General features: G+C 57.5%; 1 protein-coding gene across 1 annotated transcript; it reads right to left on the bottom strand.

Moving 5' to 3' along the window:
* Positions 1 to 614: 614 nt before the first annotated feature.
* On the bottom strand, positions 615 to 16,264 carry LOC106737114 (sacsin). Its single transcript, XM_019500906.2, has 8 exons — positions 16,208 to 16,264; positions 15,859 to 15,889; positions 15,143 to 15,230; positions 14,837 to 14,948; positions 14,291 to 14,437; positions 12,424 to 13,807; positions 12,009 to 12,097; positions 615 to 11,656 (listed from the first exon to the last, which is right to left on the bottom strand). The coding sequence occupies exons 2-8, from the start codon at positions 15,879 to 15,881 to the stop codon at positions 828 to 830; spliced, it is 12,672 nt and encodes a 4,223-aa protein (XP_019356451.2). The 5' UTR covers positions 15,882 to 15,889; positions 16,208 to 16,264; the 3' UTR covers positions 615 to 827.
* Between the last annotated feature and the right edge of the window lie 1,210 nt (positions 16,265 to 17,474).

Raw genomic sequence — 17,474 nt, 5'->3', positions numbered from 1 at the left:
CTATGCAAGGGAGTGGCAGGAGCTAAGACACTTCCAACAGTACCTGTCATGAGCACAGGGAAGTCTCAACTGGACTGAAGGGATGGCCTCTATCCAAGAGTCAGTCATTACAGGCCCCCTGCAACTTATCACAAGCACGAGTAGGCCATCCTCCTATTGTCAGGTCTCCCAGAAGCAGGGGACACAGTGGAAATACCTCTGGACCCGTCTTCCTCCCCTTTTCTATGTCACAAGTTGGTATGGATAGGGTGGTACAGGGGAGGTGGGGGTTGTGCTGCCCTGCCAAGGTGAAAGAGTATCATCTCTTACCCCCATAGGTAACAAGTTCTGTCTGATGTCAACTCTGGATGGGCGGGGGGGGAGGGGGGTTAGGCTACATAGTTGCCCCCTGGCATGATGTACCTTCAGATTTTTCGGAAAGGGCCCTGGCCTGGGGCACGGAGATGACATAGCTTAGCTATGGAAGGGTGATAGCATGGCTGAGTAGTGCCCGACAGCTAAATCCAGGGAAGGAAGCTGTTCTGAGCCTGGACCCTCTTGACACATATGCATACACCATGGTAAGAAGTGAGGGGTCTGAGCAGTGCAGAGGGACACAAACAAACATGGCACCATGACACTGAAAACAGCAAATTTATTTCCCAGAAAAAAACAAAAACCAAAACCATACAGACAACTAAGAATGAAGTGAGGAGCAGGGCTGTAGCATGTAGCCCGTCTCCCTTTCCCCCAACCTGGGGAGACCTATTCAGCCCTAAAAAGTTGTAGCCAGAAGCAGGCTTTAGTCCCTGTGGTACAGTCTCTGGCTTTGGCACCTGGGGGCAGTCTCATGGCCGGGTCATATAGACCTGTACCGCATCCAGCAGGCTCTGTGCCAGCCTGAGCACCTCTTGCTCCTTGGCAGCCGGGAAGGCCTCATTGGGAATGGTGGGTGGGTGGTGGTAGCTGGGATACTGTGTGGTGTTGCTGTCCACGCCATAGTCTCCCAGCTTATCCACCAGCCCCAGGACACCTTCCAGCTGAGGGGCATAGGCCGCCACCTTCTGGGCCAACGTGTCCAGCATGTGCCCTGGCTCAAAGGGCTCTCCGTGACTGAATGTGGCGGCAGCCAGAGCTTTCTCCACAGCACGGTGGACTTTGTAGAAGACCCACTCAGTGGCATGTTGGCCCACATCATGGCAGGCTGCTCGTAAGTCACTCTCTGCCTGCCGGAACCAGCGCATGGCCTCCCCAGCTTGGGTGCTTCTGGACACCTTGGTCTGCTGGTGTGACCAGAAATCATAGTGGAAGTTGCCACGTGCCTGCTCTGTGAATTGCTGGCGGCTCTGCCTGTGTCGGTGAGCCTGCTTGTCCCATGTGCCCCAGAAGGCATGAGAGCCCCTGGAACCATGTGGACTAGGGCTGGTACCACTGGCAGGTTGCAGGTTCCCATTCTCTTCTAGCTGCTGGATCTGATCCTGTAGGTACTTGCACGCCTCATTGGCCAGCTCCTCCCGCTCCACATTCATGTCAGGGTGGTAGCGTAGGTAGAGGCGCCGGATGGCCTTGTGCCGTTCTGCATCAGGCAGTGCCCAGAGATTCACCAGACAGGCATCCACCTCCTTTTTTATTTCTGCCAGGGACTTCTGGTACCACTTCTCCCGCTCCTTGCTCTGCCCCTCTGGGTCTAGCACTGGTACCACTGCTGTACTAGGGCACCAGGGCTTTGGCTGACTCCTCTTAAACTGGTACAGGTCATTGGCAGTGACCTCCTCATGGCGCCCAGCTCCCAGGTCAATGCAGTAGGTGGGCACCTGCCCACCTTTCAGGAGCTCCAGCACCACAGCATACAGGTAGCGCTCCCCTGGCACTGCTGGGTACAGGTAGCCCACATAGTCGTGTGGGGAGAAGGTGTTAAGGATGCTCATGTCCAGACAATCATGCCATTCTTCAGGGATCTCCTCACCTGGTGGAGGTAGGGCATAGGCACTGGGGCAGGGGATGGGCTGCAGGGGGACCCCTTTGTCCTCCAACAATTCAGCAACTTCACTTGGGTTCTTGCAAGCCAGCATCTCTCTGAGGATGTTCATGGAATTAGGGAGCAGCATTTCTCCAAGCATGCTGTTCACCTCTGTGGCCAAGGTGTTTGTAACCTCTACCACCTGGCGGTCTGTTGCCTTCTCCCAGTGCTGCAGATGGATGTGGCGCTGCCCCTCAGCATCTCGGGACACAAAGACCACCCGTTGATGCTGGCTGCCCTCCACCAGCTTTGCCTGGTGCACCAGCACCGTCCAGATCTCCTTGCAGCACACCACCTCCAGCTGCTCACCTGAGAAGGCCCCAAGCCAATCCTGCCTGGCTTCCTTCCCCACCTCCTCCTCGCTCTGCCACCTCAACAAAGACATCAAACCCTCCTGGAAATGCTGGGAGACCAAGAGCCTTTGGAAGTGCCTCTGATGCTCACAATGGTCACCATAGTGACACAGTCTCAGCAAATTCTCCTCCAGGCGCTGCTTTGTGATCTCCGAGAGCATCTTGGGTCTCAAGGCCTGGGGCAGTAGTTGCACCAGCTTCCCATGCTGGTACTCCTGGGCAGGCAGGTGGCATTTGGAGAGGTCCACCAGGAAGTGGAAGGTCTGCTCCAGGACTTTCCTGAAGTGGCAGGAGGTGCAGTTGTTGTAGACCAAGGTATTGGAAGGGTACAGTTTCCCATCAGTGCAGGGCAGGTGTAGCTCCTCCACCCCTGAGAAATCTGCCTGCTTCTGTGAGATGTGGAGCAGCTGGAATAGGTGCTGAGTTGCCCTCAGCACCGTCTTGGTTAGGTTGGGCTGCAGGCGTTCCTTGTCCTTTGTCTCTCTGTAGATCTGACTGAGGGTCCGGATATAGTGGTGAAGGGAGGGCTCCAGCTCCACCCCCAGCTTCTGCAAAAGCTTGGTGTAGAAACCCAACTGCGGAGATGTTGTGAAGAGGTAAGGGCAGAGCTCCTGCTCATCCCGTAGAGAGATGACCACCTGGCTGGGCTCTGCCACTGCTTCCCCTTTCACCAGGATTGAAGGGACCCCTGCCAAGCAGGCAGCATCAAAGTTGTCCAGGTCATCCTGCAGGAAGGCATACATGCACGTGAGGGCTTCCGTCCGCATCTTCCTATCCTCTTCAGTTTTGCACTGTGCGCGGCAGACATTTGCCAGGTTGGTCGCAACCAGCATGGTTGGTAGCTTGAACAGTACCCCAAGCCGCTCCAACACGACCTTGCTTTTCTCCTCTACAGGTGAGAGCGACAAAATCACGACAGCAGTCCAGGCCAGGGTGATGGTATCTTTGCTTGAGATACCATTGCTGTGCAGCACTGCACCCTTCAGAGCCACTGGCTGTGTAGGTGGGGCAAAGGGCGGGTGGAAGCTGCTCAGGCAGGCTGGCACCTCTTGCGAGATCAAGAAGCGGATGGTGGAAACCTGCTGAAGGAAGCTGTCCTGCAAGGAATCACTCTTCCAGGACAGCAGGTGGCACAGCAGGGCCTTGCGTTCAGCAGGCAGGCTCCCAGCCATGGCACCATCCAGCACTGCCTTCTGCTCAATCTGCCTGGCCAGCTTCAAAAAGTCCTCCTTGGAGAGCTCCTTCTTCATGCCCACAGCCAGCAGAAAGTTATGCACCTTTGGCTTGCTAACCCCCATCACCTTAAAGAACACCTTGGGCACAAACTTGGCCTCCAGCCCCAGGTCCTTGAACAACTTTGAATCTTGGTCGTAGAAGTAGGATGCTTGGCGCAGGACCCCATCCCTGTCCCGGATGAATCTGATAGGCTGGAAGGCCGTGAAAATAATTTCTCTCTCATCCTGGTGCTCCTCCCAATTGAAACTCTTCTGGATCTCAAACAGCAGCTTCAGGATGTCCTGCAACTGTCTTTCAGAGAAAGAGGGCAGGCACGGCAGGAGATGCTGAATAAAATGCCGCAGGTCATTTAACACTGGGAGCTTCAAGCTCTGGGAGAGGCACTGATTTATCTCATTGTTCTGCAACCAGACAGTCTGCTCATCCACCTGGTAGAGCTCCTTGAAGGTCTCAGATGACTTGGCAATTTTGGTATCTAGGACATAGACATTACAGTATGGAGTCAGAGCTACTCGGTTCCCCAGATGGGTCTGGAACAGGGGCAGGGAACGGAACTTGGCCAACAGGGCCTGGTTACACACCACCTTCTCCATGTCCCTGAGGAAGAATTGCAGCAGGCTGTTGGTCTCACAGGAGTTCAGCTGGTTCCAGCGAAGGTCCGCTCTGGTGGCCAGGTGCCCCAGTAATGCAGGCAGGTCATCAGGTTGCAGTGTGCGGGGTTGGATGCAGAACACAGTGATGCTTCGAGGCAGCAGGTGGATATCCATGTTGGCAAAGCCCAGCTTGCTCAGGAGTTTAAACATTTCATCTCTACTTGGGTAGAGGATGGAGGGGAGGTCTGACAAGGGTACTAAGTGCTTTGTCTTGGACTGAGTGTGGCAAACAGGGAGGACAGCCAAGTCCTTAAGAAGGGACATCAAGTTTTCAAAAGCTTTTTTCATAGCTTCTTCCTTCACCCTGTTCTCCTGATAGACTAGGTTGTCAAAGAGGCTCCAGACTTCTTGCAACCACGTCTGGTTTTCTTGTAACTGGCTCTCCCAGCCTGGGCGGCCCACCACCTCCTGAACAAACTGGGCAGCCTCCTGGAGGGTGAAATCCTGCAGAAAGCCCTGATCCTTGAGGCATGGGATTCTGAAGGTCATGGAACAGTCAAAGAAGTGGTGGCACTGCTGGGGGAAGAGGCGGTAGGCCTTGCTGTAGAACACGGGTTCCTGGGAACAGAGCTGCCGTAGCATGCCATCCTGGGTCACCAGAAGGGGCAGCCCCTCCAGGTCCTTATCTGGGGTGTTCAATTCCACCGGTTCCATGCAAAAATCCAGCAGGACAGAGCAGCGGAACTTGTCTTTCAGCACGGTCTCTGAAAGTGGGCAGGGCAAACTCAGGGGTAGAGCCTTGAGGAAATGGCACAGGGAAGAGGGTTCCAAGGCCAGGACCTTCACACCTGCTCTGGCAAACTCGTCATGGATCTGCCAGAGACCCTGGAATGCTGGGACCAGACGCATACCAAGGCTCTGGAGGATGCAGTCCATTTTCTGGGTCATCTCCTTCAACAAGAAGTAGGGCTTTTGGGTTAAGTCTCCCTGGCCAAGCGTGGTCCACTTGATGCAGATCTGGTCCATTTTGAGCAGGGAGGCAGTCTCCCTTTGGTACACTGGCAAGAGAGGCAGGCACTTCTCCTCTATGCGGTGGTAGACATGTCGGACAAGTTGCTGCCAGTATGGGGGAACGCACTCTGTCACAGTGGGGAAGTATGCCAGGTAACTGCTCTTCAGCTTGCGTGAACAGGCCAAGAGTGTGCTGAAATATAGTGGCTCCTGCCCCAGTGTCTGCCGCAGCTGCTCCAGGAGCTCGCAGTAGAGAGGAGTTAGGACGCACCGCAGAAGGAAGTCGTTCCAGGCCTCTCCAGGGCTCCTGTTATTGGCTTTGTGCAAGTCACGGCGGGCCGAATCCACAGCAAAGTTCCCATTGATGTGGACAGGAAGGCCGGTTTTCACTGGCAATGGTAAGGTGCAGAAGGCGCTGCCTTGCAGGGCCACATCCAGGCAAGCTGCCACAGCACCATGGGGCAGGCGCGCTATGTCTGGAGACTCCTCAGCTGCATCCTGCACCCCAACCTGCCTGACCACCACCCAGTGGGTGCAGGGAGTGGAACCATTATTCCTGACCTTCATATTGTAGGCAACCATCAGTGGCTTGGCCTCTCCATGCTGGCAACGCTGGGTGGCCATCTGGCTTAGCTGCTCCTGAAAGTCCTGCCTCTGGGCCATGTACTCGTCCCTCATCTCCGTCTCCACCCGCAGCAACTCCCGTGGAAACTCCCCATCCTCAGGGATCTCTGAGAAGATCACCGTGCGCAGGTGGCTAAGGAAGAGGACCAAGCTGTCTGCCTCTTTCTTGAGTTCCTCCAGCATATCCTGGATGTCCCGTTCACGCACAGCCTGCTGGCAAATCTGTGAGCGGACAGCCCCCTCCGCTGTACGCAGGGGCAGCCGGAAGAGCACGCCCTGGCTCAGGTCAAAAAAACTGGGCAGGAAAGTGTCATAAACATGTGGGAAGGTCTTCTTGAAGTCACTGTTGATGCTAAACATGGCACCAGGAAACTGCTCAGTAGCTGTTGGCAGATAGAAGAGATTGGGGTCAAAGACACCAAGGGCACTGTCACCCGTCAGGAAGGCAGGGCAATCAGTCAGATGGTAGACAGTGTTGAAGCCAAGCCCGTACTTGCCAGTCATGTCCTGGCGCCCTCCCTTGCCCCCGCAACCTAGGCACTGGATGCCCTCAACGTCCTCTTGCTGAAGCAGCTTGTCATTGTAGACACACAAGGCAGGGCCCTGGAGCTGGGCCCAGTCCTTAGAAAAGATGCGTTCAGTGGGGTGGTGACGTCGGTCCCAGACAAAGTGGATCTGGCTGGCGCCAGCATCATCAGCATTCTGCAGCAGCTCCTTCAGCACATCATGGGTGGAGGAGTACTCCCACAGGATGTTCTGCAGACGTGTTTTCAAGTCTTCCCGGGCCCCAAACTCTGACACCCATGGAGTGAGCTCCAGCCCCATGATCTTTCCCCTCTCTAGCGCCCGGTGCTTGGTGGTGGGGATGCCACAACGCATTGCCACATCCCGGGCAATCGAAACATGGCACAGCAAAGTCCCCTTTTCACGGGGCAGCCAGGGTGTGTCATCGAAGCGCAGCTTGCTGAGGGGACGCAAAACTCCGCTCTGGTCTGGAAAGAAGATGCCCTGGGCTTGGTAGGTGTTAACTGCCTGTCCTTCCGGCACAGTCTCCATCAGCCCTGAATTCACCACCCGCAGCACCAGCTTCTTCTCCTCCTCTGACAGGGGCTCCCCACTTTTCTTCTTGGCCAGCTCCTGCAGCACCAGGATGTAGTCCTCCAGAGAGAAGTTCTCCTGCAACCCAATGCACTCCCAGAGTACCTTGAACTCCTTGTACTCCTGGGGCAGCTTGTGCAGGTATGGGGAAGCATCAAAAGGCAGCATGTGGGCCACTACCTTTGCTGGAACAAACTGTTCCCCCACAAAAATGAAAGGGAATGCACGGCCCTCCTGAGCCACTTCTTGCTCAACTCCGGGCTGCTTCCCCACCAGTTTGTCCAGGTAGGCATAGCATTGCTGTGCTATCATCTGTACCTCTGACCTGGGCATGGCATTGGAGCCCTGGCACAGTTCCCTCAGCTGCTGCAGCACCATACCAGATGTTGGCTTGCGGCTCAGCCCCAGGAAGGATTGCACATCTAGGGAGAGCTTCAGGTCTTCCCCCAGGTCCTCCTTAGCCAGGATAGGCTGGATTAGACCCACCAAATTCCGGTGCTTATGGAGGAACAGGTCAGCAGGTGGGCGAAGGTCACGGTGGGCACTGGGCAGGGTGGCTGGCAGAAAGGGGATGGTGCGGAAGATCACCTGGGTAGTGTTGTTAGAGGTCTCCTTCAGGAGGCTCTGCAGGAGTTCCAGGATGAGGCAGGAACGCTGGCAGGCCAGCTGGCAATCTTGCTGCCAGAGGGCCTGCACTGTATGTGCCCGCCCTATCAGCTCCTCCATGGGCACAGAATCCCTGGCCATACCCAGGCACTCCAGCCGAGACAGCCTGTCCTGCATCAGGAAGCTGGGTCCCATGGGGAAGTGCCCATCTTCTGGATCATAGAGTGGGGCAGTCCTGCCTGTTGGGTGCACCAGCTTTCCTACCAGCTCCAGCTGCCCCTGGGGGCTGGTGGGGATGCATGGTATGGATACCAGGAGTTGATCCAATGCAGGGTCGCTCATGTCCAAGGCATGGAGAACCAGGTCATTGCGCTCAAAGGTTTCCAGCCTAGCCAGGTTGGCAAAAACAATCTCCTGGTAGAACCTCCTCCAGTCATATGTATTGGCCAATATGGCATCCTTGTGGCCACTTGCTTGGAACCCAGCCCTCACCCAGTCCGGCAGAGGCACAGCCAGGAAGGGTTTGGGCAGAAACCTGGCAAAGACTCTGGCAGCCATCTGTCCCATCTGCTTATGGCAGACAATGGCAGTATCCAGGAAACAGGCAGATTTCAATGTGCACCATCGCTGGCCATTGGAGAACAGCACCAGGTCCTCCTTAGACATACCATCAGCCATGGTGCGGTAGAAGGTAGTGGCAGTCTTGGTGAATGGGTACCTGGCTTTGCTGGTGTCAGGCCAGAAGGTGTGATACTCATAGCCCTTCAGCACACCCTCCTGGTCCATCTCTCGAAGGAAAGCCAGGGCATGGAACCAAGCAGCCAGCACTGCATCACGCAGCAGCACATGATTCCATTCCCCCTTGGCTGTAGTGTCCCAGAGACCTTTGCGGTTGGATTGGACAGCAAAAGTCCCATGGATGTGCAGGGGGAGCCCAGAGACAATGGGCAGGGGCAGAAAACAGAAAACACGCCCTTCAAAGTTGGTCAGGTCTGGAGCCCACTTCCCTGCTGAACAGGGGGTAAGAGGCAGGGCCACGCCAGCAGCAGGAGGTGAAGGCTGGATGCCATCACTTGCACCCTGCTGGAACATTGCCAAGGACTCGCCTGTGCCTACACAGGTGTGCACCAGATAGTGGCTGTCAGTGCAGTCCAATTCCCATCGCACCATAAGCTTCTCAATGCTGGCCGGGCCCATAATGCAGCTGCCAGAAACCTCTTTGGCACAGAAGTTCTGGATCTCCTCCTTCTGTAGCAAGGCCAGGGGCTGAGCAGCTTCTGGTGAAGGGGCCCCATTAAGAAGACGCCCCAGTGACACCTCCTGCACCCGCCTCAAGAAAAGTAGCAGGAGGTGGCATGAGTCTTGGAAACTGCACTGGAGCTGCTCTACCTGGTCCATGCGGAAAGCCTCCTGGCATATCCTTGACTCCCGGGCCTCTTCCTCAGTCCGGAAAGGCAGGCGGAACAGTGTCCCTGGGAAATCAAAGGGCTCCTGCACCTGGCACCCGAACACCCCCCAGTAGGGCTGGAACTGCTCGGCAAAGGTGCTGAGCACCACGGGGCGTTGGTGCAGGTCCAGGCGGATGCCAGGGCAGGCTGGGTTGGGGATGTGCTTGCGCAGGTGGGTGACATTTGGGTCAAAGATCAGGAGAACAGAGCCACTAAGGATTGATGGCACATCAGTCACATGGTACACGGTGTTGAAGCCAAGGCCGAACTTGCCAATCTTGCCCTCCTGCCGCTCCTTGGAGGCACTGCCCACCCGGGTGATGTTGACCAGGTCCTCTTTGGTGAAGAGGGCATTGTTGTAGGCCCAGAGAGCAGGACCATGGCAGGCAGCCATGCCAGGGTCCAGTAGCCTGGCAGTGCTGCCCCCATTTCTGGGTTGCCGCAGATCTAGCAGGAAGCGGCAGGCTCGGGCCCCAGCATCCTCAGCATTCTGGAGCAATTCCTTGAAGAGGTCAGCCTCCTCACTGTACTCCCGCAGGATGTTGCGGATGCGCAGGGTGATGGGTTCTGAGGGACCCCAAGCCTCAAACAGCTCTGGCTGCAGCACCCGTGTGCTCAGCAGCTCCACGCCCAGGAAAGTGGCAGTGGTGGGGGACACCGCTTCATGCACTATGGCCAGGTCAGCCTCCTCCCCTCCCAGGTTGCCCAGACTAGCCCAGTCAATGTCACAGTACAAGGCCGAGGAAGCCGGACGCAGAGTGAAGCCATCCCCCTGTGGGCCCTGCACTGGGACCATCAGTTCCCCATTGCCATGATATCCTCTGCTTTTCAGCCAGTCCAGGATGGCAATCACTAGCCTCAGCTCGGCACCCGTGCCACTACCCTTCAGTCGGGCATCAATCTCCTCTGCCAACTGGCACAGGGCCTGGCTCACATCTGTCTCAGCTACTGCCTCTGGGACACCCCAAGCCAGGAAGAGCCTGCGGTAGGGCAAGAAGTCCTGGGGGACCCTCTGGATCAAGTGGCTCAGGTCCAGACCTTCAGGGAAAGACAACACCACATCCTCTGGGAGGGAGAAGCCCACACCATTCCACACTGTGGCACCCACTGGTGCCACCCAGAAGTCATCCAAGTATTGCTGCATGTGCTGATAGATGCCATGCAGCTTGGACACAACTGTCTGGGTATCCCTGGGCTGGAAGGCCCGTACCATGCACATCAGGTTCTCCTTTACTTTATCCGATGGGGGCAGTCGGCTCAGGCCCAGCCTCTCCTCTGCCTGCAGCCCAAAGGCATCCGTCAGTGCCATTGCCAGCCCCACCAGGTGAACGTACACAGCTGATCGCAGCTTCTTGGGGGGAAAGAACACCGTGGTCACCTGGGGCTGGGTTGGGTCAGTGGCAAGGACCCAGGCCAGGTTCTGCAACTGCTGCAACTCCTTCCAACTGAAGCGATCCAGCACTGGGGCCTGGTTGCACAGCTGGATCAGTGCCTGAGATTTCTTCCTGGCACTTTCCAACTCCCCAGCCCTCTGGAGGGTGCTCACAGCCTGGGCAGCCTCTAGCATGTCACTGGGGTCAATGCCCGTTTCATTCACCCTCAGCCCCAGTGCACGGAGGGAATTGAGCACAGCCCGCTCTTGGAAGGCAGCGGGTGGGAACCGCTTGGGAGGTAGCAGGGACAGGAAGGTTTTGTTGGTGGGGTCGAAGAGGTCACTGGCCCTTGCCAAGCTCCCACCGCAGTTCAGGAATGCCAGATTCTGGCACAGCACCCGCAGCTTGGGACTCTGCCTCCAGAGTAAGTCTCCGTTCCGTAGCACCCACAACAGCAGCTGTCTGGCGTCCTTTGCCCATCTGGCATATGCACCAGCCTCAATGGCCTGCACCGCCTGCAGTGCCAGCTCTGCTGCCCCCAGCAGGCCACCCCGGGTCTGCAGCAACAGTCGGCGGTCTGCCTCATCCTGGCAATACAGCACTGGCTTTGGCAGCACCAGGCCCTTAGGCACCATTGGCATGGTGTTCCGCTCTAAAGCCGGGTAGTTCCTGGCCGGCACCAGGTCAGCAGGGTGTGGGGATTGGAGGGAGCGCATCTTGAAGATGGGCAGGCTGCCAAGAACCTCAGCCTCCTGGTGAGAGAGGGAAGAAGCTGGTGCCTGTGAGAGGAAAAGGCGGAGAGTGCAGACCTGGTCTGAGGAGAGGAGGGCCATGCTGTCTACCACGCTGTCCACACCCAGGTTGGCAAAGGCTCTGAGGACATTGCCCGGTGTGGGCACCAGGATGTAGGTTGTCAACTGGCGGTGACAGAATGCCAAATCCCAGCTGGGAATCACCGTGCAGCCCAGCCTGCCCAGCACCTTGACCACCTCCACCGGCAGGCTGTGTTCATCACGGCTCTGGAACAAAAGTGTACTTTTTGGAGTCAGCCGCGCTAGCCGGATGCAGTCGCCCTGGCCCACAGGGCTCAGAGGGATGAGTGGGTGGCCCTCCAGTTGTGTCAGGAAGGGAACATGGTGCTCCAAGAAGCCCCAGAAGGCTTGGAGCCACTGCCGGGGAGGCTGCCTGGGGGAACGATCTGGGTGCCAGGTAACACAGGAGGAACCATCTTGGTTGTACCAGTGTGCAGGGAGGGATTCCTTCAGGCTCTGCACAACAAGTCGCGGGTCCAGAAGTACAAGATTTCTGAAAAGCTCTGTGAAAGGGCAGAAGGGAAAGACACCCTATATCAAAAATAGAGTCAACCTCAGACTATGCTCTCACCCCAAGGCCAGGAGAATGTAGTCACTTTGCATATAGGCTCATGGGGAAGGGGATGTGGAAACAGCATTAGGGACTAGTTATGCAGGGACCTCATGCTGAGGTGGGTCCATCAGGGACTAGTTGTCCAGGAGCCCCTTGCCCAGCACTGAGAAACAGCACTTCCTAGGATGGGATATGTTACAGGGGACTGTGTAACAGTACAAGAACTGTCATAAAAAAGACAGAGTCTGCCTCATCCAGACAGGCAGGGAATAGTAGGGACAGTCCCAGCAGGACTCTCTTACTTTTTTCTGCGATCCAATGTAAATGCTGCATCAGGGTGGCTGTCAGGTCCTGGGGCAAAAAGCTCTGAGCCAGTCCAGGCAGAAGAGTTCTGGAACACAGCAAGGCAGAGGAATATGGTAAGGCTGGCTTAGGGAACCAGGGTGAGAGAGGGCCTATGACCTCCACTCTAAAGGCTGCAGGCTCCTATGGTCATTGGCACCTGAACCTCCCCCTCCCTTGTTCCATGGGTTAATGTCTAGTCCAGGTGTGAACGAAGCTTGTGGGGCTCAGTCACACTGCCAATAGCAAAACCACCAAGTGCCTCTACCCGTATACCTGGGGCCAGGGCTCTATTAGGTAACCCTGGCCATAACCAAGGCCTTCTGTCCCCAGCTGTAACCCAGGCTGGGAGATCACCAAGGGACAGGCTCTCACCTGGGGAAGGCCTGGCTGTCAGCATACACCAAGTTGCCATCATCACCAAACTGGACGAATCCACCATCAGCACATGGCAGCAACGGCAGCCCCTCCAGCTCCTGGTACTGCTTATCGCTTGCCACATACTCCAACAAGAGCCGCTTGTCAGTAGGGGACAGAGGGGTGCCAACATGCTTCAGGACCCCCCGCACATAGGCCCGCGTGGCCTCCCTCACAACTGAACTGTCCTCAGCACCGACCACCAGTGCCCGGCGCACATGGGGTGGGATCCTGGCCAAAGGCTCACATGCCTGCAACAGGACCCTCTCCAGGGCCTCCCCTAAAGGCCCTGTAGCCTCCTGCTCTGGGAGGAAGATGGCATCAGCAGCCTGGAGCCTGCGCAAGCTAGAGCTGTCAGCTGACACCAGCACTTCCATGGCAGTCAGTTCTCGGCATATCCGAGTCACCAGGCTCTGATAGCGCTGCTGGTGCTGGCTCAGCTTGGGGTCTGGCCAGATACCATAAGGGTCAACAGAGAAATGGGCCACTGATGCCACAGCGTGGCGATAAGCCAGAGGCAGCACCTCCTCAGCCAGCATCTGGTTCCAACGGGCTGAGCCATCCCGCTCCTGGTCCTCCTCAGCCCACTTAACATGGCGCCGATCATCTGTCAGGTGGAAGGGAGCGTTAACATGAAGTGGCAACCGTGTGACATTCTCCTCTGTAGCCGGCAAGGGCAGGAAACAGCAGAGGCGTCCAATACAGGCATCACGTAGTGGATAGGCCAGCGCCATCTCTGCCGCACTGCCCAGCTGGCCTGCCAGCTCCTCCAGCTCTGGGAAGGAACCTGCCTTCGTGGCCACTGAGACCACCAACCAGTCCTGCCCAGGCTCCTTCCCAGTGGCAGTGCCATGCAGAGACACAGCCATGCGGCAGGCCACGGAGACCAGCTTAGCAGCAGCTGCAGTATCCTGGTTGTTTGAGGGGCCATTGAGGGGGTGTGGTGCAGCGACAGCCTCCAACAACTCCACGACAGTCCCATCACTGGCCACGATCTTGAGGGCCACGCATCGCACATGGCGAAGGAAAAGAAGACAGATGGGGGCATCAGCAAGGAAGGCCTGGAAGAGCTGGCGTATGCGCTCCGAGCTGTATAGGTTGTCCGAGATGGCTGAGGTCTCACAGCGCAGTGGGAAGCGAAAGAGGGTACCAGGGAAGTACTTGGCTGGTGGGGCAGCCTCCTCGCCATGCCCTAGCACCTCCAGTGCCTTCCAGAAGGGCTGGAACTGGTCAGCCAGCTCCACAGCATCCTCCAGCCCCAACAGCATACCGCCATCCTCCAGTACTGCCTGCTGTGGGTCTAGCATGCCCATCAAGGAGCCACTCAACACAGCTGGCAGGTCTGAGGGGAAAGGAGCCAGCAAGTAGGGATGGGCCAGGCAATTTGGTAATGACAGCCTCAGAAATTGCCCTACTAGGGGCCCAGGACTGCCTAAAAACCTGACCCCTTACTCTCCCTGGCAGCGACCCAGACTCCAGAAGCCTCCTAAGCCACCCCCACCCCAAAAGGGGTCCAGACTGTACTAGAAACCCCTGACCCTCCATCTTCCCTGATCCTTGCCTTGAAGCAACCCCCTGCCCCACACACACAACCCCAGCCACCAGCAGGGAGGCTCACTCTCCCCCAAACCTCCCCACCCTACATGACTGTGACAGGATCATACCCAAAGCTTCCCCCAACCCTTGTGCCCAGAGGTCTGCACCCCCTGCCCTTCCCCCATCCTCTCCAGCAGCAGGAAGTCACCATCCCTCTTGCCAGGTATACATCATCCCACCCCAAACCCAGCCCCCACTGCTCCTGGCAGTGTAGCGCAACAAGCCTCACCAGTGATGTGGTAGACAGAGTTGAATCCCAGGCCAAAGCGTCCCACAGTGCTGGGGTCACGCAGCTTGTGGCTGTCACCCGTGTTCTGGATGCCATCCCAGTCCTCTTCACTGAACACCCCATCATTGTACGCCAGTAGCGCAGGGCCTGGGGAGGCAAGGCCATGAGTGCAGGGACCCAAAGATCCCTCCATGGCACAGACAAGGCACTCCCTCAACTAGTCCCCAGCACTGCCATGAGAAGAAAAAAAAACAAAACAAACAAACAAAACAAACAAACAAAAAACTCCCCTGCCCCTGCAAGCATGACAAGCCACACCCCTGAACCAGCCTCCCAGCCTAGCTAGGAGCAAAGGCCTCACAAGATCTGCCCCCAGCCCTACTCCCATAGACTGGGCCACAAGCAACAGACAGGACAAAAGCCACCCACCCCTGGACTCCATTGCAACAGAACCCTGCCAGCCCCCTCTGTAATCTTACCACTCCAACCCTCTTCCTTGGCTCCCCTGCCCCCCTCTCCAAGCCCCTGGCCTGTACCCCACCATACCCTGTGCTAGTTTCAGCCCCTCGGTAGCCAAGGTGCAAGTCCCATAGCTGTGCTCATCGTACAGGAACACCACCTTGCTGGCATGCGCATCATCTGCATTTTGCACCAGCTCCTGTTGTAGAAGCACAGAGACATCAGAACTGCCCCAGCACCACCCCACAGGGCCCAGACCCCTGGGTACTAGCCCTGGGTCAGCAAAGGAGGGGGCTGGGCTGGGTTTTTGCCCAGTTCAAGGAGGCAAATGGGATCAGTGGCTGAAGGGGGGAGGGAGGGAGGGACAGGGTTCTCCCTGGTCCCATAACTCACCTTCAGGATCTGACCCCCATCTGGGTACTTGCGCAGGATGCTCTGCAGGTATTTGAGGAAGGGTGGAGACCGCTGCCGGAAGCCCCTCCTGCAGGGAGCAAGAGATGGTTGCCCTGTGCGTTGCTTTCTCAGTCATATCCACAGGCCCATCTAGCCCAGGTGTGCTGCTCCCTCCCAGCCCCAGATCGCATTTATTTCACTATCCACTGCCCCTGCTCCAGCAGCCCTTGCTGGCCTGTCTGTCCCAGTAGAAGAGACTATTAGGGCCCAGGGTGAGCTGCAATGAGCCCTTTCCACCAATTGCTGTGACACAACTAGGTCCCTGACCTCATGGATATCTGGGAGGAACAGGGGAACTAGAGGATCTAGACCTCCCCCTCTGGGCAAGCTGTAACAGTGCCTTTGCCAAGTGCTGGGAAAGATTGCAAGCCTGGAGGGGGGTGGGGGTGGGGGGGAATTAAAACAAGCTCTCCCACTTAACAAGTGCCCTCCTCACCCCTGCCCCACACCCCAGCCCCCCTCACTCTCACCCCACAGAAGGTGCCCTCACCTGCCACTTGAAATGCCAAGCCGCAGCCCCTCTCACCTACACCAGGGCCCCTTTCACCATCTCCCTCCCCATATGGCTGCTGAGCTCCCCGCCTCACCCCTGCCCCCCCACAGACACCAACCCCCCCTCACCTCGCCTGACCTCACCCACCACCCCAGCCCCTCACCTCTGCGGCTGTCCTGGTGCCATGGCGAAAGCTGTAGAAAAAGGACAAAAGTCCATGAAAGCCCCACCTGTGCCTGAGCCCCCAGCCAGACCCACGAGAGAGGGGGCAAGACCAGCCCAGCTAGCGATGGGGCTCCCGCAAGCTGCTGCAGAGCCGGGCGGACATGGAGGGAAACTGAGGCACGGGGAGCCACGCAGCCTGATGGACGCGACCACGGAGACAGCCCAGGCGTCCGGGCTGCCCTCGCTCAAAGTAGCGGATCCCACCCCCCGAGCGGGGGCAGAGCCCAGGAGTCCCGGCTGCCCGCCGCAGCCAGATCCCCGGCGGGGCGAGAACCCCACCCCACAACCTGTCGTGCGGCCACAGCCACGAAACACGCAACTCCACCACGGGGGGATGCCCGCCCCTCCTGCCGCCGCCTTAATACGCCCGGCCACCCCGCCCCGCCCCGCCCCGCCCCTGTTCTCGGCTGCCGCCACTTGAGTTTCGATTCCAGGCGCCGGACGCTCGGTTTCCTTTCCGCCAGGCTTGCAGGGCCTGGCGGTGTTGCGGGGGTGGGGAGGGCATCGCTTCTGCTGCCTGAACACGGCTGCGGGGTGACACTCCCTAGCATCCAGGCCTCCGGGGTCTCGCTCGCCTCTCATTGAGGTTGGGGCAGCACCTGGCGCCACGGGACCCCACCTGCCCTCACAGGCGCTGCACAGTAGAGGAAGCTCCGAGGGGAAGCTCATGGCCAGGCCCCGGGCAATGGGGTGGTACTGGGATCCAGGCCCAGGGCCCCTGGCAGGGCATCGTGGGGAGCAGGGGCAGGCCTAGCAGGGTGTGCTTAGACAGGTAGGGAGCAGTTTGGCCAATAGCAGGCTCAAGTGAAACTCCAGCCTGAAGGGGACAGGGCTTCCTGCTGCCCAAGCCTGGCCTGTGCCAGCCACAGCTAAGCAATCCTGGGGCACAGCTGAAAGAGGACTGAGGGGAGGTTGCGCTAGATACCCTGATCAGGGCAATCCTACCCCCCAGCACTAATATTAGCAAGTATCTCCAGCCTAGATCCCCACAGCAGCTCCCTTCACAGCTGGAAGGAGGGGGGGGGGGAAGACCTACAATACAGCAGGTATCTTATCAAGAGGCAGCATGTGCCAGGCAGCTGACACAGCATAGGGGAACTCATAGATTGTTAGCAACTGGAAAGAACCTTGTAGATCATCTGGTCCAGTCCCCCTGCACTAGGCAGGAAAAGATAATTGGGGTCAAGTGATCCCAGCAAGGTGACTGTCCAGTCTCCTTTTCCAGATTTCTAGGATAGGTGACTGTACCACCACTGGAGGGAGTTTATACGAGTTAGGACACCCTGTGAAGGAGTTTTTCCTGGAATTGAGCCTGAAGCAGCCTTCCAGAAATTTGTATCCATTATTCCCCAGAGGTGCCCTGGTGAACAGCTGTTCACCAAGCCCTTGCTGTACTCCCTTGATGTAGCAGGAAGCCACTACCAAGTCCCCTCTCCACCTTCTTTTGTAGGCTGAAGAGGCCCAAGTCCCTCAGCCTCTCCTCATATGACTTGTCTTGCAGGTCCCTGCCCATATGGGTGGCTCTTCTCTGGACTCTCAAGTTTTTCCACATCT

This window comes from Alligator mississippiensis, chromosome 5 (assembly GCF_030867095.1).
Source record: "Alligator mississippiensis isolate rAllMis1 chromosome 5, rAllMis1, whole genome shotgun sequence".
Classification (NCBI taxonomy): domain Eukaryota; kingdom Metazoa; phylum Chordata; order Crocodylia; family Alligatoridae; genus Alligator; species Alligator mississippiensis.
This window is presented reverse-complemented; position numbering and strand designations above follow the sequence as displayed.